The sequence below is a fragment of the Typha latifolia genome, chromosome 7 (genome assembly GCF_019914945.1).
Source record: "Typha latifolia isolate L0001 chromosome 7, TyphaL0001v2, whole genome shotgun sequence".
Lineage (NCBI taxonomy): Eukaryota > Viridiplantae > Streptophyta > Magnoliopsida > Poales > Typhaceae > Typha > Typha latifolia.
The window spans coordinates 10,932,422-10,947,436 of NC_133092.1; the positions used below are offsets into that span (position 1 = coordinate 10,932,422).

At 35.9% G+C, this 15,015-nt stretch overlaps 2 protein-coding genes across 4 annotated transcripts; both read right to left on the bottom strand.

The window, feature by feature from the left end:
- Positions 1 to 7,774: 7,774 nt before the first annotated feature.
- LOC140793060 (protein XRI1-like) lies at positions 7,775 to 10,422 on the bottom strand. Of its 3 annotated transcripts, none has more exons than XM_073144408.1 (10): positions 10,253 to 10,422; positions 9,599 to 9,654; positions 9,395 to 9,517; positions 9,223 to 9,311; positions 8,986 to 9,061; positions 8,806 to 8,908; positions 8,674 to 8,711; positions 8,470 to 8,550; positions 8,072 to 8,341; positions 7,775 to 7,984 (listed from the first exon to the last, which is right to left on the bottom strand). In XM_073144408.1, the coding sequence occupies exons 1-10, from the start codon at positions 10,282 to 10,284 to the stop codon at positions 7,980 to 7,982; spliced, it is 873 nt and encodes a 290-aa protein (XP_073000509.1). In that variant the 5' UTR covers positions 10,285 to 10,422; the 3' UTR covers positions 7,775 to 7,979. The 3 variants fall into 3 exon arrangements, with proteins under 3 accessions (XP_073000509.1, XP_073000510.1, XP_073000511.1); XM_073144409.1 differs by having other exon boundaries at positions 8,051 to 8,341; XM_073144410.1 differs by having other exon boundaries at positions 10,272 to 10,413.
- Positions 10,423 to 11,625: 1,203 nt separating this feature from the next.
- On the bottom strand, positions 11,626 to 13,976 carry LOC140792916 (small ubiquitin-related modifier 1-like). Its single transcript, XM_073144148.1, has 3 exons — positions 13,802 to 13,976; positions 11,973 to 12,122; positions 11,626 to 11,879 (listed from the first exon to the last, which is right to left on the bottom strand). Exons 1-3 carry the CDS (start codon positions 13,877 to 13,879, stop codon positions 11,808 to 11,810), a joined length of 300 nt encoding a protein of 99 aa, XP_073000249.1. The 5' UTR covers positions 13,880 to 13,976; the 3' UTR covers positions 11,626 to 11,807.
- Between the last annotated feature and the right edge of the window lie 1,039 nt (positions 13,977 to 15,015).

Here is a 15,015-nt window from a genome sequence, read left to right on the forward strand (position 1 = left end):
CCCTTGGAGGAAAGCTAAAGTTTCTCTCTCTAAAATATTATCATAGTCATTTAAAAAAGAATGTGTATCTAAGATAGAAGTATTGGGATGCCTGCAGATATAGGCTCCCACCCCATCAAAAAAAAATCTTTCCTCCATATTGCACCCAGTCAGCACATACTATTCTCATTAGAGAAGATAATTGAGCTAGAGACATCTAAAGTACCTCCTTCTAAGAGAAAATATATCGTAGACTCGTTGCACCACCAAGAACAAATTTGAAGTGCAAAAAGTACTCAAATCACTTATTAGCCAAATAAATCACCTCATGGGGCTATAAGTCAAACTAACTTAGTTAAGTGAAATTTAACAATCTCCCCCTCTAGACCCATGAAGGGAGTCTTTATTCTCTTAGTGAATTTCATACCCAAATGTCAATACTCACCGAACATCAATATACATTAAGTCTCTACAAAGTTCTTGCTTCACCTTTGTAAAACCATTGGTCATCATATCTAATAGATTATAATTCGTGGATATCTTCACAAGCCTCAACTATTGCTTCTCCAAAATATTTTGAATCTAATGGTAGCGAACATCAATATGCTTGGTTCTAGCATGATAAGTTGCATTCTTGCTAAAATTAATTACACTTTGTCTATCACAATAGATGGCATATCCATCTTATTTCAAACCCAATTGCTTCAGTGCGAGAAAGAGCGACAAACTTTTAAAGCCTTGATTGTCATGATATAGCTCCCTTTTCAAAAGTGAATATGTACCCCGAAGTAGACCATCTGGTATCAACATCATCAATCATATTGGAATTCATGTAGCCCATCAAGTGAGATTTTTTACCTCCAAAACATAGACATAAATTAGAAATGTCTCTTAAATATCTCATCATCCACTTCACGACTACCCAATGTTCTTTTACTAGGTTAACAAAAATCCACTAACATATCAACCGCATTATATTCAGCTTTACACAAACCATTACATATATCAAATTCCTTACGGTAGAAGAGTAAGAGGAACCCTTTGTTTCATTTATCTCCTCATTTGAAGGACATTACGTTAAACTCAATTTGAAATGGCCCGCAAATGGTGTTCCAATTGGCTTGGCATTCTTCATATTAAATCTCTCTAGAATTTGCTTAATATATTTCTTTTGTGATAGCCACAACTTTTTATTTTTCTATCACGTTTAATTTTCATGCACAGATTTTTTGTTGGTCCCAAATCTTTCATGTCAAAGAATTTACTCAAATCTTTTTTCAATTTCTTGATCTTCTCTATATCATTGCCAACTAGAAGCATATCATCTACATAGAGCAAAATAATGATAAAATTATCATCCGCAAACCTCTTGACATAAGCATAATGATTCACATTTAATTTTTTATATTTGTGGCTCATTATAAAATCATCAAACTTCTAATACCATTGTCGAGGTGCTTGCTTCAATTTATACAAACTCTTCTTTAGCTTGAAAACCAAGTTTACTTTGCCCTTGTGAACAAAACCTTGGGGTTGCTTCATGTAGATCTTCTCTTTCAAATCACTATGAAGGAAAGTGATTATGACATCTAATTTCTCCAATTCTAAGTTTAGGCATGTAACAAGACTTAAAATAATCTGGATAGAAAATATTTTAACAACCGGTGAAAATGCTTCATCAAAATCAATACATTTCGTTGCTCAAAGCCTTTGACAACTAGTCATGTCTTGTACTTGACTTGATTATCACCAATCACCATCATTCATTAATCAGAACACCCATTTATTTAAAGTTTTTCAGCCCTTTGGTAGCTTCACTAAATCATGTCTCATTTTTATGTATAGAATCGACCTCCTCTTGCATAGCCCTTTGTTATTTGTTCTTTTGTTCATACATCATTGTTTCTTGAATTATTTTCGGCTCTCCGACATCATTAAGCATCATATACTCGTTAGAAGAGTATTTCTTGATGGTTGTGAGACCCTTATAAATCTTCTAACTTGTGATACTAGTGGAAGTTGATCTTAAAAAGGTTACTCATGTGTAGGTTCTCCTTCTTGTTAATCTTCAAGAAGACTTTCACTAAACATTTCATGTTCATCTTTTTGAACATTTTCCCCTTCATCATAAATCACCGAAGGAGAAATAGGCATTAAATTAACAAGTTCACATTCACTAGCTTGTGGCTTCTCAACTTTGTCAACATTTCCAATAGTTTCATCTTCAAAGAACATGACATCTTAGCTTCTAACTAGAATCTTACTTTTTGAATCCCAAAGTTGATAACCAAACTCTTCACCTTCATAATCCAAGAAGATACATGGCTTTGACCTGTCATCTAAGTTTACTTCTTTGACCCTTTGGAAAGTTTACCCAAATACTTTCAAGTGCTTGAAAGAGGCATCTTTATCGGTCCACACCTTTTTTGGATAATCACCATTCAAAGGCTTCAAACAAGACAAGTTTATCAAATTGTTACGATCATAGTTCAGGGCGTCCGTAAAATGTATCGAATTCAACTATCGGATATTGGGATATGGTGGATGAGTGGCTAAATAGAGGATGATTATGGAGGATTAGGGATGAATGGTGGAGATAGAATGGCTATAGATGGTATATGAAATCTGATGGAAGGGGATAGGGAAGATATTGAAGGATAGTTAAGGAAATCTAAGAAAGAATTTGAAATAGATGGAGATTGAGATCTGATTTGGATCTCAATATAGTTGTACCTTTCAGGCTGATTTACCGATGATCCGACCATTGGATACTTATCAAATTTGGACGGAAGATAGATCTCTAAGTTAGATTTCTAAAAAGGGATTGTGGTTCTAAGGCGATATATCGATTTCTAGATATCAAGGTTTTATTGAATACTGTGCTGGACCGAAACAAATCTAAAGGTGGATATTTCAAGATAAATTCTGATCAATCTAACCGTCCAAAAAGATCTGATATTCTGATAAGTTATTCCCCTAGAAGTCAGGAATCTAACTCAATCCAAATTAGGTCGATTGGATAAGTAGATCAAGAGTTATTATGCAAATACTGACTAAAAGTTAGATGGTTGCAAGATGAACGTGAAAGGTGGAACATAAGGATCGATGGGATGGAGATCGTTGATAGATGGTGGAAGGCCTATGAGCATGGGGAAGACCTTAGAGGGTGGAAGAGGTGAATGAGATAGTGTGGGCTAGATCGGGGTGCGACACAAGGCAGAGAAGATGGGGGAGGAGGGAGTTGGCTCTTAGGGTCGAGAGGGAACGACTAGTCGAATACGGGGGAGAGGGACATAACCATGATAAGTCAAGTCAAGTCCTAGACTGAAAGAAAGGGGAGAAGTTTTATAATAATTTATCCATGATGTATACAAATGAAGACCATCTCTCATATTTATAGGAGAGAGATACAAGTGAGTGAAGCCTATTACCCAATGTGGAACTAAACTAAAGCAAATGCAATAAGAAAATAGAGTGGATAACTGCATTGAGCCTAGCCCAATACTCTTTGAGTGGACCAACTTGGCCTATGGCCCATCCTCTAGATCATCCCAGCTCAACCTAGATCATAACACAAATAGCATGCGATCTGTATTGCCTCCCTCCAAAATGATCTTGACAACTTAGCATGTGACAACATACACCCCACTTTTTTGCAAATAGTGTGATTGATCTACTCCGCCACACCATTATGCTAAGGATTGTCGCTTTCCGTCTTCTCACATTGGATACTATGCTCTTTGTAATAGCTTTCAAATGGACCTCTATATTCTCCACCATTCATTATTGCCCATCTTCACAAATCCAAAGTCTCTCATCTTGTAAGAAGTGAAGAAATCCAACCCAAGGGTAGCATGGCATGAGGAGCCACTATCAATAATTCAATCCAAGTCTTAGTTTGCAATGGAAACACAAGTTTTGTCACAAGTGAATAATATCATCAATTCTTCATCTGAAACCGCGATGGTATCATTATCCTTTTGTTTGCCTTCACTTTTCTTTTTATTATTCTTTCTTGGAAACTTGCAATCTCTCTTCATAAGACCAGGTCTACCACAATTGTAATAATATATACATTTTCTTGACTTGGATCTACCTTTGGATTTATCACGGTTATGAGAAAAATAAATTTTACTTATTCCTCTATTTTCTGAAACAAGAACCTATGAGTGTGAAGAATTTGTATTTTTCTTTCTTGTCTCATTCTCAAGCAAATTAGCCTTCACCATGTTCATTTTCACTACTCTGTTCAATGTCATTTTTGTGAGAGTAAGCACTAACGTTTCATAACTTTTCGAAAGAGACCTTAAGAGTAAAGTGATTAGAATTCATCATCTAATACCATCTTCATTGTTGCAAGCTCATTAACTAAATTTTGCATTTCATTTAAGTGATCTGCCATTGGTGTGCCCTCCTTATACTTTAGATTAACAAAACTTTCTAACATAGAGTTTGTTATTAACATGTTTCCTCTTATATAAGTCTTTAAGTTTCTTTCATAATATGTTAGCCGATGTCTCATTCTCCACATTATGGTAGACATTATCCTCCAACTATTGTCGAATGAAACTAACACATTGACGGTTCAAGAACTTTCATTTGTCTCCCGACATATCATTTGGCTTAGCATCATCACCTTCTAATATAGCATGCATTTCTTTGCAATAAAGCAAGTCTGGCATCTTGCCATTCCATGTCTTTTAATTGATACTATTTAAGCTCATCATTCTACTTATATTCACTTTCATAGCTTTTTAAAAAATTTTGTCAAACATACCAACCAAGACTCTAATATCACTTGTTAGAAAGGAGCTCTCTTTCTCACCTAAGAGATATATCACAATAAACGATATAACAATAATAACAATTAATAAAGATATACAATTTAATGATACCAAGCACCAAAGAAAGCTAAAACACCAAATTTACATAGAAAACCTTTCTCAAAGAGAAAATTCAGAGGATATGAAACGGAATCCACTATCAAAAAAATTGGTACAAAGAAAATCACCATAATAAGTCTCTTAAGATCACAAGAATGTCATACATAAAAAAACTAATAACTCTAGCTTCAAATTTTAAAGTTTAGAAAACACCTCCAATAGAGAAACCCAAACATTCTTAAAGTAAAACCACCCTTGTTATGAAGAAGAAAATTCTTGTATCTTAATCCTAACCAAAAAATTCTCTAGTTGCAAACACTTATTGTATGTAGAGAAACCTTGCTCTCTTGTCTTTTTTCTTCTTCTATTTTCACTCAAATGGTACTGAAGCAAAACTATCATAAATAAAAGTCTAACTCAATCACTTATTAGCCAAGTAAGTCACCTCATGAGGCTAATTCAAACAAACTTAGTTAACTGAAACCCAAGATTATTAACTAAATAAACTTCAACCGAGAGTATAGTGTCATGAAAGTCAATATTAGGAAGCCAAAAATCATCTTAATAAATAGGTGACATTGCAAACTAGCCAGCATACACCTTTTCCAAAGATTATTTCTAGCGTGTAGCAAAGAAGTCTAGGGCTGCCCTAGAACGTTTAGTGGCAGTCCAGTAAGATCATTTAGATAAATATTTAGCTTAAATACACGTAGATCAATCTCCAAGCTGACTTTGTAGCCAAAGCAAGATTTATAAAGTTTTGACTTTCTAATGCAAAACCCACCACAACCCCAAAGGCATGCAGTCCCAGCTCCTTAGATAAATATGTTGATTTTCATCAATAAATCCCCACCAAAAGTCTCCCACGATGTTGCTAAAATTGGAGAGGAGGCTTTTGGAGAATAAAATGGAAGACATAAAATAAACATGAATAAAGAGAGCATGGAATTGATAAGTAATAGGCAATTTGCATGATAGAGATTCTAAGCTTTCCAACCTGCAAGTCTAGCCTTGAATTTATCCACTATAAGCTAAATATGGCCTTCCTAGTATGGGGAACAAGCACTAAGTTCCCAAGATATTTGTTATTATCCTTTAGGAACTTAACCTTGTTGCGACAAGCCAAGCTTGAATTGTTGCTAAATTGAATAGCAAACTTCTCATAATTGATTGCTTGGCCAAAAATAAGACAGTATTTGTTGAAGAAAATTCTCATGTTTGTGGCATCCTTGATCAAATCTTTGACTGAAAAGAAGCAAGTCATCTACTAATTGCAAATGGGTGAAGGGAGGTGCATCTCTGGCTATTTTGAGCTCACTAAGCCTCTTTTTTTATATATATCATTGTCAGAAAGCATAGAAAGTATGTTAATCCCTAGAATTAAGGGATAGGGTGAGAGAGGACAACCCTTGCGAAGATCTCTAGAAGGCTTAAAATATCCATTTGCATGACCAATTATATTAGCTGTAAGGATAGTTTTTGAGATACAAGTATGGATAAGATTAATGAAAGCATCTGAAAACCTATAGAGCTTCAAATAATACCCTATAAATCCTCACTCCATGCAATCAAAAGCTTTGGAGAGATCAAACTTTAACATAAAAACATCTATCGTGAGTTTTGAGGTAGTGAAGTCTCAAATGAACTGGGACTTGGAGAAAAATCATGGTGGTCTTGGGTTTCATCTAACATATATTATCTTCACACAAAATTGATGGCAGTTATAAAGTCCTCAGCCTAATAAATTGTTTATGTGAAATGTAAGATGTTTTCAGTAAATGCCAGAGAAACCAAACTCACATCTAAGGAAGGAGAGATGTAGAATTCTTATTGACTCCATCTCGCAAAAGCCACTCAGCTCATGAAAGGAAAGGTATGAATGGACAAAAAAAAAAGGAAGGTAAAACATTTCCCCCATTATTAATACTACAATTAATAATAGAAATTAAGATGCTTTTTATAAGGAATATGGATGCATGGAGGGAAGCATAGTAAATCAAATTTTAAATGCAGAGTAGTTTAATGGTTCCGTAGAATAAGTTCAATATTAGTATAGCTATGCATATTCTTGTTAAGTTATTCATGTGTTTCTTTGTAAACTGATATAGTATATAATGCCTTTTATAATAGATAGATGAGGGAGATGAGAGGAAGTCCCATATCTCGCAGTAACCACCTAAGCCCACAGCTTATCACTACCATTTAAGACATGCAAAATATTTTAGCCAGTAAAGAGTAACGCATGGAATGCAGGTCTCTAATAGCTAGGCCTCCATCACATTTAGATTTAGTGACTTTATCTCGGCTGATAAGGTGTAGACCTTTATTAGAGTCACCTTTTTTCTACAGGAATTTACGCGAGATCTCAGTAATGCGATCAACAACCGCTAGTAGCGTCCAAGTGTAAGCCAGGAGGTGAACAGGTATAGAATTAAGAACAGAATTAATAAGCACAACTCTCCCTGCCTAAGTCTATTTCTCTTCCACCCCGAGAGTTTGGAATCAACTTGAGCGAGAAAACTTTCATCATCTTTAATAGTTAGGCGATTAGGCGAAAGAGTGAATTGAGACTTAGGCATATGATAGATTATAATAACATATAGCCCAAAATTGTTAGCACTTGGTTATAATTATTACTAAACTAACTAGGAAGGAGCAGAGAAATTACATATAAGGAGTTGTCCAGCAACATGAGACTTCACTTCAATTAATAAGAAAATCAATGATGCTGGATAAAAAAAGTTATAAAAAAAATAAATCATTGAATGCATAAGAGCTAGTACCATGTGATATATTAAAGAGAAAGTCATGTTTTCTTTCCTGGAGGGAAGGATAGATGTCTTTAACACCAACATTCTAGATTAGAGTTTCGAAAAAATCAACAAGAACTTCACAACCTTCCAACTTAAAAATGAAGATCAAAGAGGAAACGCCTAAGACTATTTAAAATTCTACTATCACCATTTACATCGTGCTAATAATTGTTTAGCATTGTGCTTACTCATGGAAACATTAAAGGCAAGACCAAGAAAGATTCAACAAATGTCTGACTAGGATCCACGACACACGGGTCCCAAAAGAACAAGCATGTAAGCGTTGTCGATTATCTGGCTGACATTATCCTGTAAAGGATCAGACTATCAAATGCATAAGAGAGAGGACAAAATAACAAAATATTTACAACAGACCCGATTTTCTCAAGTCTCAACCTCTGGTTCTCATGATTGTAATGTTGCCCTTTCGACCTTTTGTGTGGATTCTTGTTTTGACGACCACCGGCTTACCAGAGAAAGCTGAAGGGGGATATGGAACTGATTCCTCATCCTTTTTATGCCTTACTTTTGATTCTGATGGGGCATGAATTCGCTGATTTATATCCTTCAAAGTCACATCCCCATGAACTCCGCATGGTTTAATCAGGTCAAAAGGGTAGGCAACTGAAGTTAACTTTGTTGGCGCTTCATTAAAAGATTTCCTACCTAAAAGATGGAAGAAAGTGTTTATTTAGACTTCAGTAAAGAGGAAAATTGGAGAGGACTATGTGAAAGGCAATCAAAATTACAAAAACAATAGACAGTTGTAAAGATAAACTCTGTTTGAGATGTACCCTTGGAAACTCTAAAACAAGCCGGAGCAGGTGTCTTTTGCACTACAACAGCTTCCACCTCAGATGGGATGTTACAGAACTCTAAATAGACAGACTATGGATCAAAAACTATGCGCTGTAAAGTTTAAAGCCAAATGCTCGGTACTATAGAAATAAGCTATAATAGGTGATGAGGAATTTAATTCACAAAGAGTCGTGACTTACCAGAAACATCAATTTGGTCCATGGAAGAAGGATTGTTCCTGCAGTAAATTAACCACATGAAAACATTCAGGATGAGTAACTAGGAGACCAAAGCAAATAGAACAGAAAATAGTTCTAAGAAAGAACACCAACATCTCTTCAGAGCTACAATGAGTCTTGTTTTCATTTAAGCAATCCACTAACCATCCTTCTGATGATTGATCCAAACCATCATAATTTAAGGCACAGTTATCATCTGAAATGAACCTTAAGAGTCAATAGATAGAGAGACCATTGCAGTAATTCGATTCTATAAATATAAAGAAGACCAACCTGAAAATCCCAAACTCCATTCTGAATTCCACTGTAAACTTTCGGAAAGTCCTTCCATCGTTGAAAACTTTGTCACCTGAAAAAGGACAAGAACAGAAACGGTACAAAAACCCTGAGGCAAACAAAAACTATCCTTTCTCCACATATATATAAGGAGATAACTCACTTAGTCCATCTGAATTAGCCGAGATTAAAGTAAGAGGGAAGATAATTAATTGGTTCATTGAAAATGGCAACCTCATAACTCTCAGAAGTAAAGTGAAGCACTCGTCGTCTTTTAAATTGTGAAGCCTCTCTACATTCCTCCAACTCCTTGCTGTTGATCTCTGCACTCATCTTTCCCAAGTTACTCAAGCAATCAATCAATTAAGACTAGCCATGTATTAAGGGGAAAACAAGAAAACCATACCTCCTATATCAGAGACCTGGTAACTTGGATATGCACAATCCTTTGTCGGGGTCTGTTCCTCCAGCATGTAGAAGAGATCATCTACATTTTGATTTGCTTCATCCCACAAGCAATGAGATATATCTGCAGAAGTAAGAAAAACTATAAGATGCAATATGCATGCATTCAAAAAGGATTTTAAGGAGGATGGTTAAAGCAGCAAACCATTGAGTGAATCTCTCTGCAAATTATACTCCTCTCCTCCTGATTCCCACATCTCACTTTTACAGGTCCCAGATTGTGACAATAACAGTAGCACAAAGAAAGTCAAAGGGAGTATGACAAGAAGGAAGCATTACCAAAAGAATCGAAAATAAGCAGAATTCAAGGAAATCAATTGCAAAGAAGAAAATAAAATTGTAATTTAAATTGAATTATTTGATAGCCCAACATGATAACAACAAGATATTTAACTTGACGGTCATTGACAAGCTTAGAACTAGGAAAGTATCAAAGCTTTAGAGGACATATCATCATGCAGAAAGAGTCACCACTAGCATTGTCAAAAGTAACAGTGACCAATTAGCAACTAAGATCGAATTGAAGAACAATAAGCACATTTTCATCAAGTAAAAATTTTAAACAAATTGAGATAAAAATGCACTCTAGCAAGAAAACCCAAGGAAGAAGAAGTGATAAAAATACCAAAAATCGAAAAGTAAAAACCTTTCGAATAGGAATATGAAAACCCCATCAAATCACAGCCAACATAATTCGTAAATCATTCAAAAAATCCCTCCTTTCCTTCATTTATTCTCAATTAATCTCAAAAAAACGAAACCCAAGAAAAAAATTGATGAAATGTGAGAAGGAACCCACTTGAGCTTGCGATTGTTACCATCAAAATCCATTCCCTCCTCTACTTCTGAATCCTTCAAAACCGCAATGCTTCCAATCCAAAAGGCATTTCATATAAGAAACAAAGACAACAATAAATTATCGAGAGAGAGAGAGAGAGAGAGAGGAAGTTATGTGCTTCGTCTGCACACAATTACTATTTGACAGCGACCACGGATAAAAGGTAGTAATAATTAATTACAAAAGGTCGGATTAATATAATAATTAATTATTCCTTAATTGGAAGGATGGGAAACGGGGACAGAATTCCCTCGATTAGGTGATTTGGATTAAAAATATTTGCTTATTGCAGTCCCAATGCAAGCTTGCTACTTAGATGCGGAAGGTGGGGCAATCGAATCGAACCGAATCGGATCGGATCTACATTGAATCCGTTTGTGGAGTCCCACAGCATGCTTCCGCATACAAGTATTTATGCGCGGGTAGGGCAGTTAATATGAAGGGAGTTGTCACGTGTCCTATCTGACCTGGCTCGTGAACTATCCGACCAAGTGGCTTAATAATAAATTCCTGGGAATAGGAGCAATTAAGATTATTAGATCGGCATAGATTGGAGTTTTTTTGAGTGGGTCTAAGCCTACGCAGCAAATAATATAATTAAGTAGGTGAGTTATAAATTTATTTTAATATCTTATTACTTGAATTTTGATTCACGTAGTAAGATGTTGCTGATTGTGTTAGCAATTTTTATTTAATATAATTATTAATTTTTTAAATTTTTGAGCGATTTTAAGGACGCATGGATAGAACAATAATACCGGTGAATAAATTGGTTAATGATTCAGCGATCTCAATAGGTCCCAAAAGATTGTTCATGAAGTCACGTGACACGCGTGACTCTAATAAATGTATATATGAGGTTGCACTCGGGACATCATGGAGCCAAAGATTTGAATCAGTTAAAATCCCACAATATTAATTGACTCAAACCGATCAATTTTAGAAAAGCCCTAAATACCCTATTTCTTTAATTGCTGTTTCAAAAGAGTTGGAAGAATAAAAGATTAATTTATTCTATTACTTTAAAAAAATTGTGACAATGTAAAATAATATGGTGGGTCGACTAAGATTAAAAACCAACTAGAATATGGTAGTATATATTACCAAATTACCGACTGAAACAAAATTATCCATGGAAGGGAAGGAGTAATATACCAGTACCACTCATTTTGCAGTGTAGCTTCGTTCAAAATGTCCCAGAAGGGAATAAAGGAACCAATTTGAATCATATGTGTAAAGAGCTACTAATATAGGTGGAATGGAGGAAACCTATAAAGAACCAACTTGAAAGAGTAGAAGTCTTATCAGATGCTCAAACAAAAATAACCAGACTATAACCAAACAAACAAGTTAATAGCATCAGAAAGAGTTCCAACATTTAAATAAGTCAAGCATTACAAGCTTCCAAAACATTTTTTCTAGGATAATTATCAAAATCCAATTCTCAGGTCCTCTGGCTGCTACCCACTTTACAGGATTCTTAATTTGTTAGGATTGATAGAAGTAAAAAATATTATTATGAGCTGCAAGTTGCTCCCCCAGTTTGGTGCAGCATGGCATCAATCTCATCCCCATCTTCCATCTCAAGCTGAAAACAATGGGAGGAAGAAGAGGATCAAATACAAAACAAACTAGTAGATATAAAATGAATCTAGAAGAGAAATAAAGAAACTAAAAGTACTTCATCTGGAGTCTGCTCCCCTCGCAGCCTACGGCCATCAAACAGGAAGGCAATGGAATTGAAATCAACTGACTGGCGATCACAGTAAGCATTCATGAGCTTCCGCAGCTGTGTGCTTCGCTTGATCCTGAAAAAGACCTCATTCCCATCCTACAAAAGAAAAAAGGTAAACCTGGCAGTCTTGGGAGAACTTGCAGTATAAGAAGAAACATTGATTTTACAGATGAAAGAAAAGAACATATACATGGTTATGGCAACGGAAAATCAAACTTGACCCCTATGTCTAATTATTTCTGTTGTATTGAGATAATGTAGCCATAGGTTGAAAGTCAAGATTACTATATTCTTTATAAAACTGCTCTACCAGCACAGAGGGCACCATTCCTGAGAAATTTTAACTTCTAAAAGGAAGCCAATCACCATCAAGGATTTATAAACATACAGCTGCAAACAGTATGTAGGTTGTCAATCTAGCTCGTCGGTTCACAAGCCGCTCAAGCTCAGTCCATTTAGAGCTCAACACGAGCTCCAAATCCGAGTCTGTTTACTAAACAAGCCAATCTCAAGCTAAGTTTCCATATTGATCTGCCTCTATACATTGTAAAAGTCTTAATTGTCCTCTTAATAGTATAAAGAATACTTCTGGAACCGAGCCAACTCAGTAATTGCGGCAAGCCAAGCTCAACCTTGAGTTCAGTAAATTCCAAGCCGAGCTTGGCTCAACCCCTAAAACAATGGCCACAAGTACTCGTACTCATACCAGTTGGTAACCATCTCACAGTGACTGTTCACATGTTCAAGGAAATATTAACATGCGCTAAAAGTTAAAATCCTTCTTCCTAACCCTCCCTTTGATCAAAGCAGAAGGTGGAAATTTAGGTCATTAACAAGTAATCAAAAACCAAAAGGGATTGTTTTGATAAAGATCATTTTATAAGTAACTGAATATATGTTCTTCAAAAGCAACATAAAAGCCTACCTACTCGGCCATTGCAAACAACTATAAGCTATCTTCTTCCAACATAATAAACTCAACTAATTCTTTTAAAATATGAATGAATAACAAGAATAACCTACAGAACTCGAAATTACAGTGGAATTTCTACAAGCATCTCTTCCAACATAATAAACTCAACTAATTCTTTTAAAAGATGAATGAATTACAAGAATAACCTACAGAACTAGAAATTACAGTGGAATCTCTACAAGCATCTAGGATTTGAAGTTTATCTTATTCTTTGCTTCAGACAGGTAGTGTTGACTTATCACTAGAAATATTTCCATCAAGATTAAGGCATGCGTTACTAGTAAAAATTGATGGAGGAGTTAGAATGCCTTCATACTAATAAGACAAAAGTTAGATTACATCTTGATACCTGAGCTTCCGTGCTCAATCTATTAATAACTAACTCTTCCAATCAGAAAAACTTTACTACAAGATCAAGCTTCAACTTCTCTACCTACTCTATGTTAAAACCTTGTCATCAAGCCTGGTTGCCTGATGAATAAGAAAGAAACTCTAATTCTATTGAAACCAAGGAGAAACTACATGCACATCAACAACTTTGATAACTAGATTGCACACGTAAACCAGCCACGGTAAGCTAAGCAAAGTAAAACCATATTGAAATATTCCTAAGGAAAAGAAAATCTAATAACATCATACGATTTATAAGTCTACGAGCAGAAAAATTTCATAGAAATAGCACAACTCTTAGGAAAAGATCAAAGAACACCTACAAACGATGAGAGATAAAATCGTCATAAGAAAATTATATACAAAACTTTGTGGAGAAAAGAAAAAACAGAGAGATCGAAGGAACCCTAACCTGTCCTTTGACCTTCAGATTGATATGCGCGGCCGCATCAGCCGGCTTCTTGTCCTCGTCTTGGCCCGCTCCCGACATTCCGATCACTATCTCGAGGGTTCGATATCTTCCTCTAGGGTTTCTAGGTTTCAAGTGTCAAGCGTATGAGAAAATTTAGGAAAAATATTTAATCGGAGGAGTACATCGACTTCCCCCAGTCGAATTTAATACTTCTCTCAAGTCCGCCCCAATGAGATGAGAAGTCTACTTCGGAGGCGTATGGTAGTTATATATGCGGACGTGTTATTATTCGTTAGATCTGACACGATGGTAGAGCGAACGGATGAGATGAACGTATGTAAATGAAAGCAGAAGATATTATATGCGAGTGGTATCACGTTTATCTGCTACTAGCACAATTAGTTGAGGCGACGCTTAGTTTGCACGCAGTATAAGTTTTTAAAAAAATTGGGACGCACGTGCCGAGCATGTGCGCAGAATTCTTCTCCCTCCTTTTTTTTTTATTTTTTAATTTTTTTTCTTTTTTTATTTTAGTTCTGCAGTTTCCTGGTTCATTTTTCTCCCTTCCTGTCTTGGTTCGGCCTCGTGAAAAATCGGTTAGCGATCTTGTGTCTCTTCGTGATGGTTTGATAATCTCCCTCTCATTGTTCCCTAGCCAATGTTACTCTCCAATGGTCATCTCTCTCTCCTCGATTATGGCTACACTTTGTCTTCAAACTCTTTTCTGGCCATCTCTGTCTCTAGTCAATAATTTTCTCCTTCACAAAACAAAGTTCTTGGTGCCATCCTTTGGTGCCCCCCATTGCTTAGTTTGCCAGGTGGGTCATCTCCATGGTCGCCGACCATGTAGTGGGTTCTGAGCATTATTGATTATCTAAGTTAGTCATTCTCCTCCTAGTGAGGGCTACTATGGTGGTGGGGATGAGTTTGTTGTCATCAACTAAGATTGTTGGTAAAAGAAATTGTCGAACAGTTCTCTCCCATCATCAAGTTCCGTTCTATCAAGATGGACTCCCTACTATATCTCTTATTGGGTTCACACCTTATGTGCCTTTTTCCGGCTTGTGAGAGTTAGCAATCATACTGGTATTGGCCTCCGATGACGGTGATCACCAACAGCCACATCTTTTTTCTCTCTTCATTAGTGTCTTGTCAAAAGAGATAGAAGAGGAAAATGGGGTACGGTGGGTTGCTTGCAGCCTAACCCAACTTAG

Excerpts from the sequence above, each read along its gene's own strand:
- LOC140793060 (XM_073144408.1), bottom strand. The coding sequence starts at position 10,284 with ATGGATTTTGATGGTAACAATCGCAAGCTCAA. Across the intron at positions 9,312-9,394 it reads CCAGGTCTCTGATATAGGAG|AGATCAACAGCAAGGAGTTG; the intron begins GTATGGTTTTCT and ends AGATGAGTGCAG. Across the intron at positions 9,062-9,222 it reads TTACTTCTGAGAGTTATGAG|GTGACAAAGTTTTCAACGAT; the intron begins GTTGCCATTTTC and ends GTCCTTTTTCAG.
- LOC140792916 (XM_073144148.1), bottom strand. The coding sequence starts at position 13,879 with ATGTCGGGAGCGGGCCAAGACGAGGACAAGAAGCCGGCTGATGCGGCC. Across the intron at positions 12,123-13,801 it reads ATCTGAAGGTCAAAGGACAG|GATGGGAATGAGGTCTTTTT; the intron begins GTTAGGGTTCCT and ends TTTCTTTTGTAG. Across the intron at positions 11,880-11,972 it reads GGGAGCAGACTCCAGATGAA|CTTGAGATGGAAGATGGGGA; the intron begins GTACTTTTAGTT and ends CATTGTTTTCAG.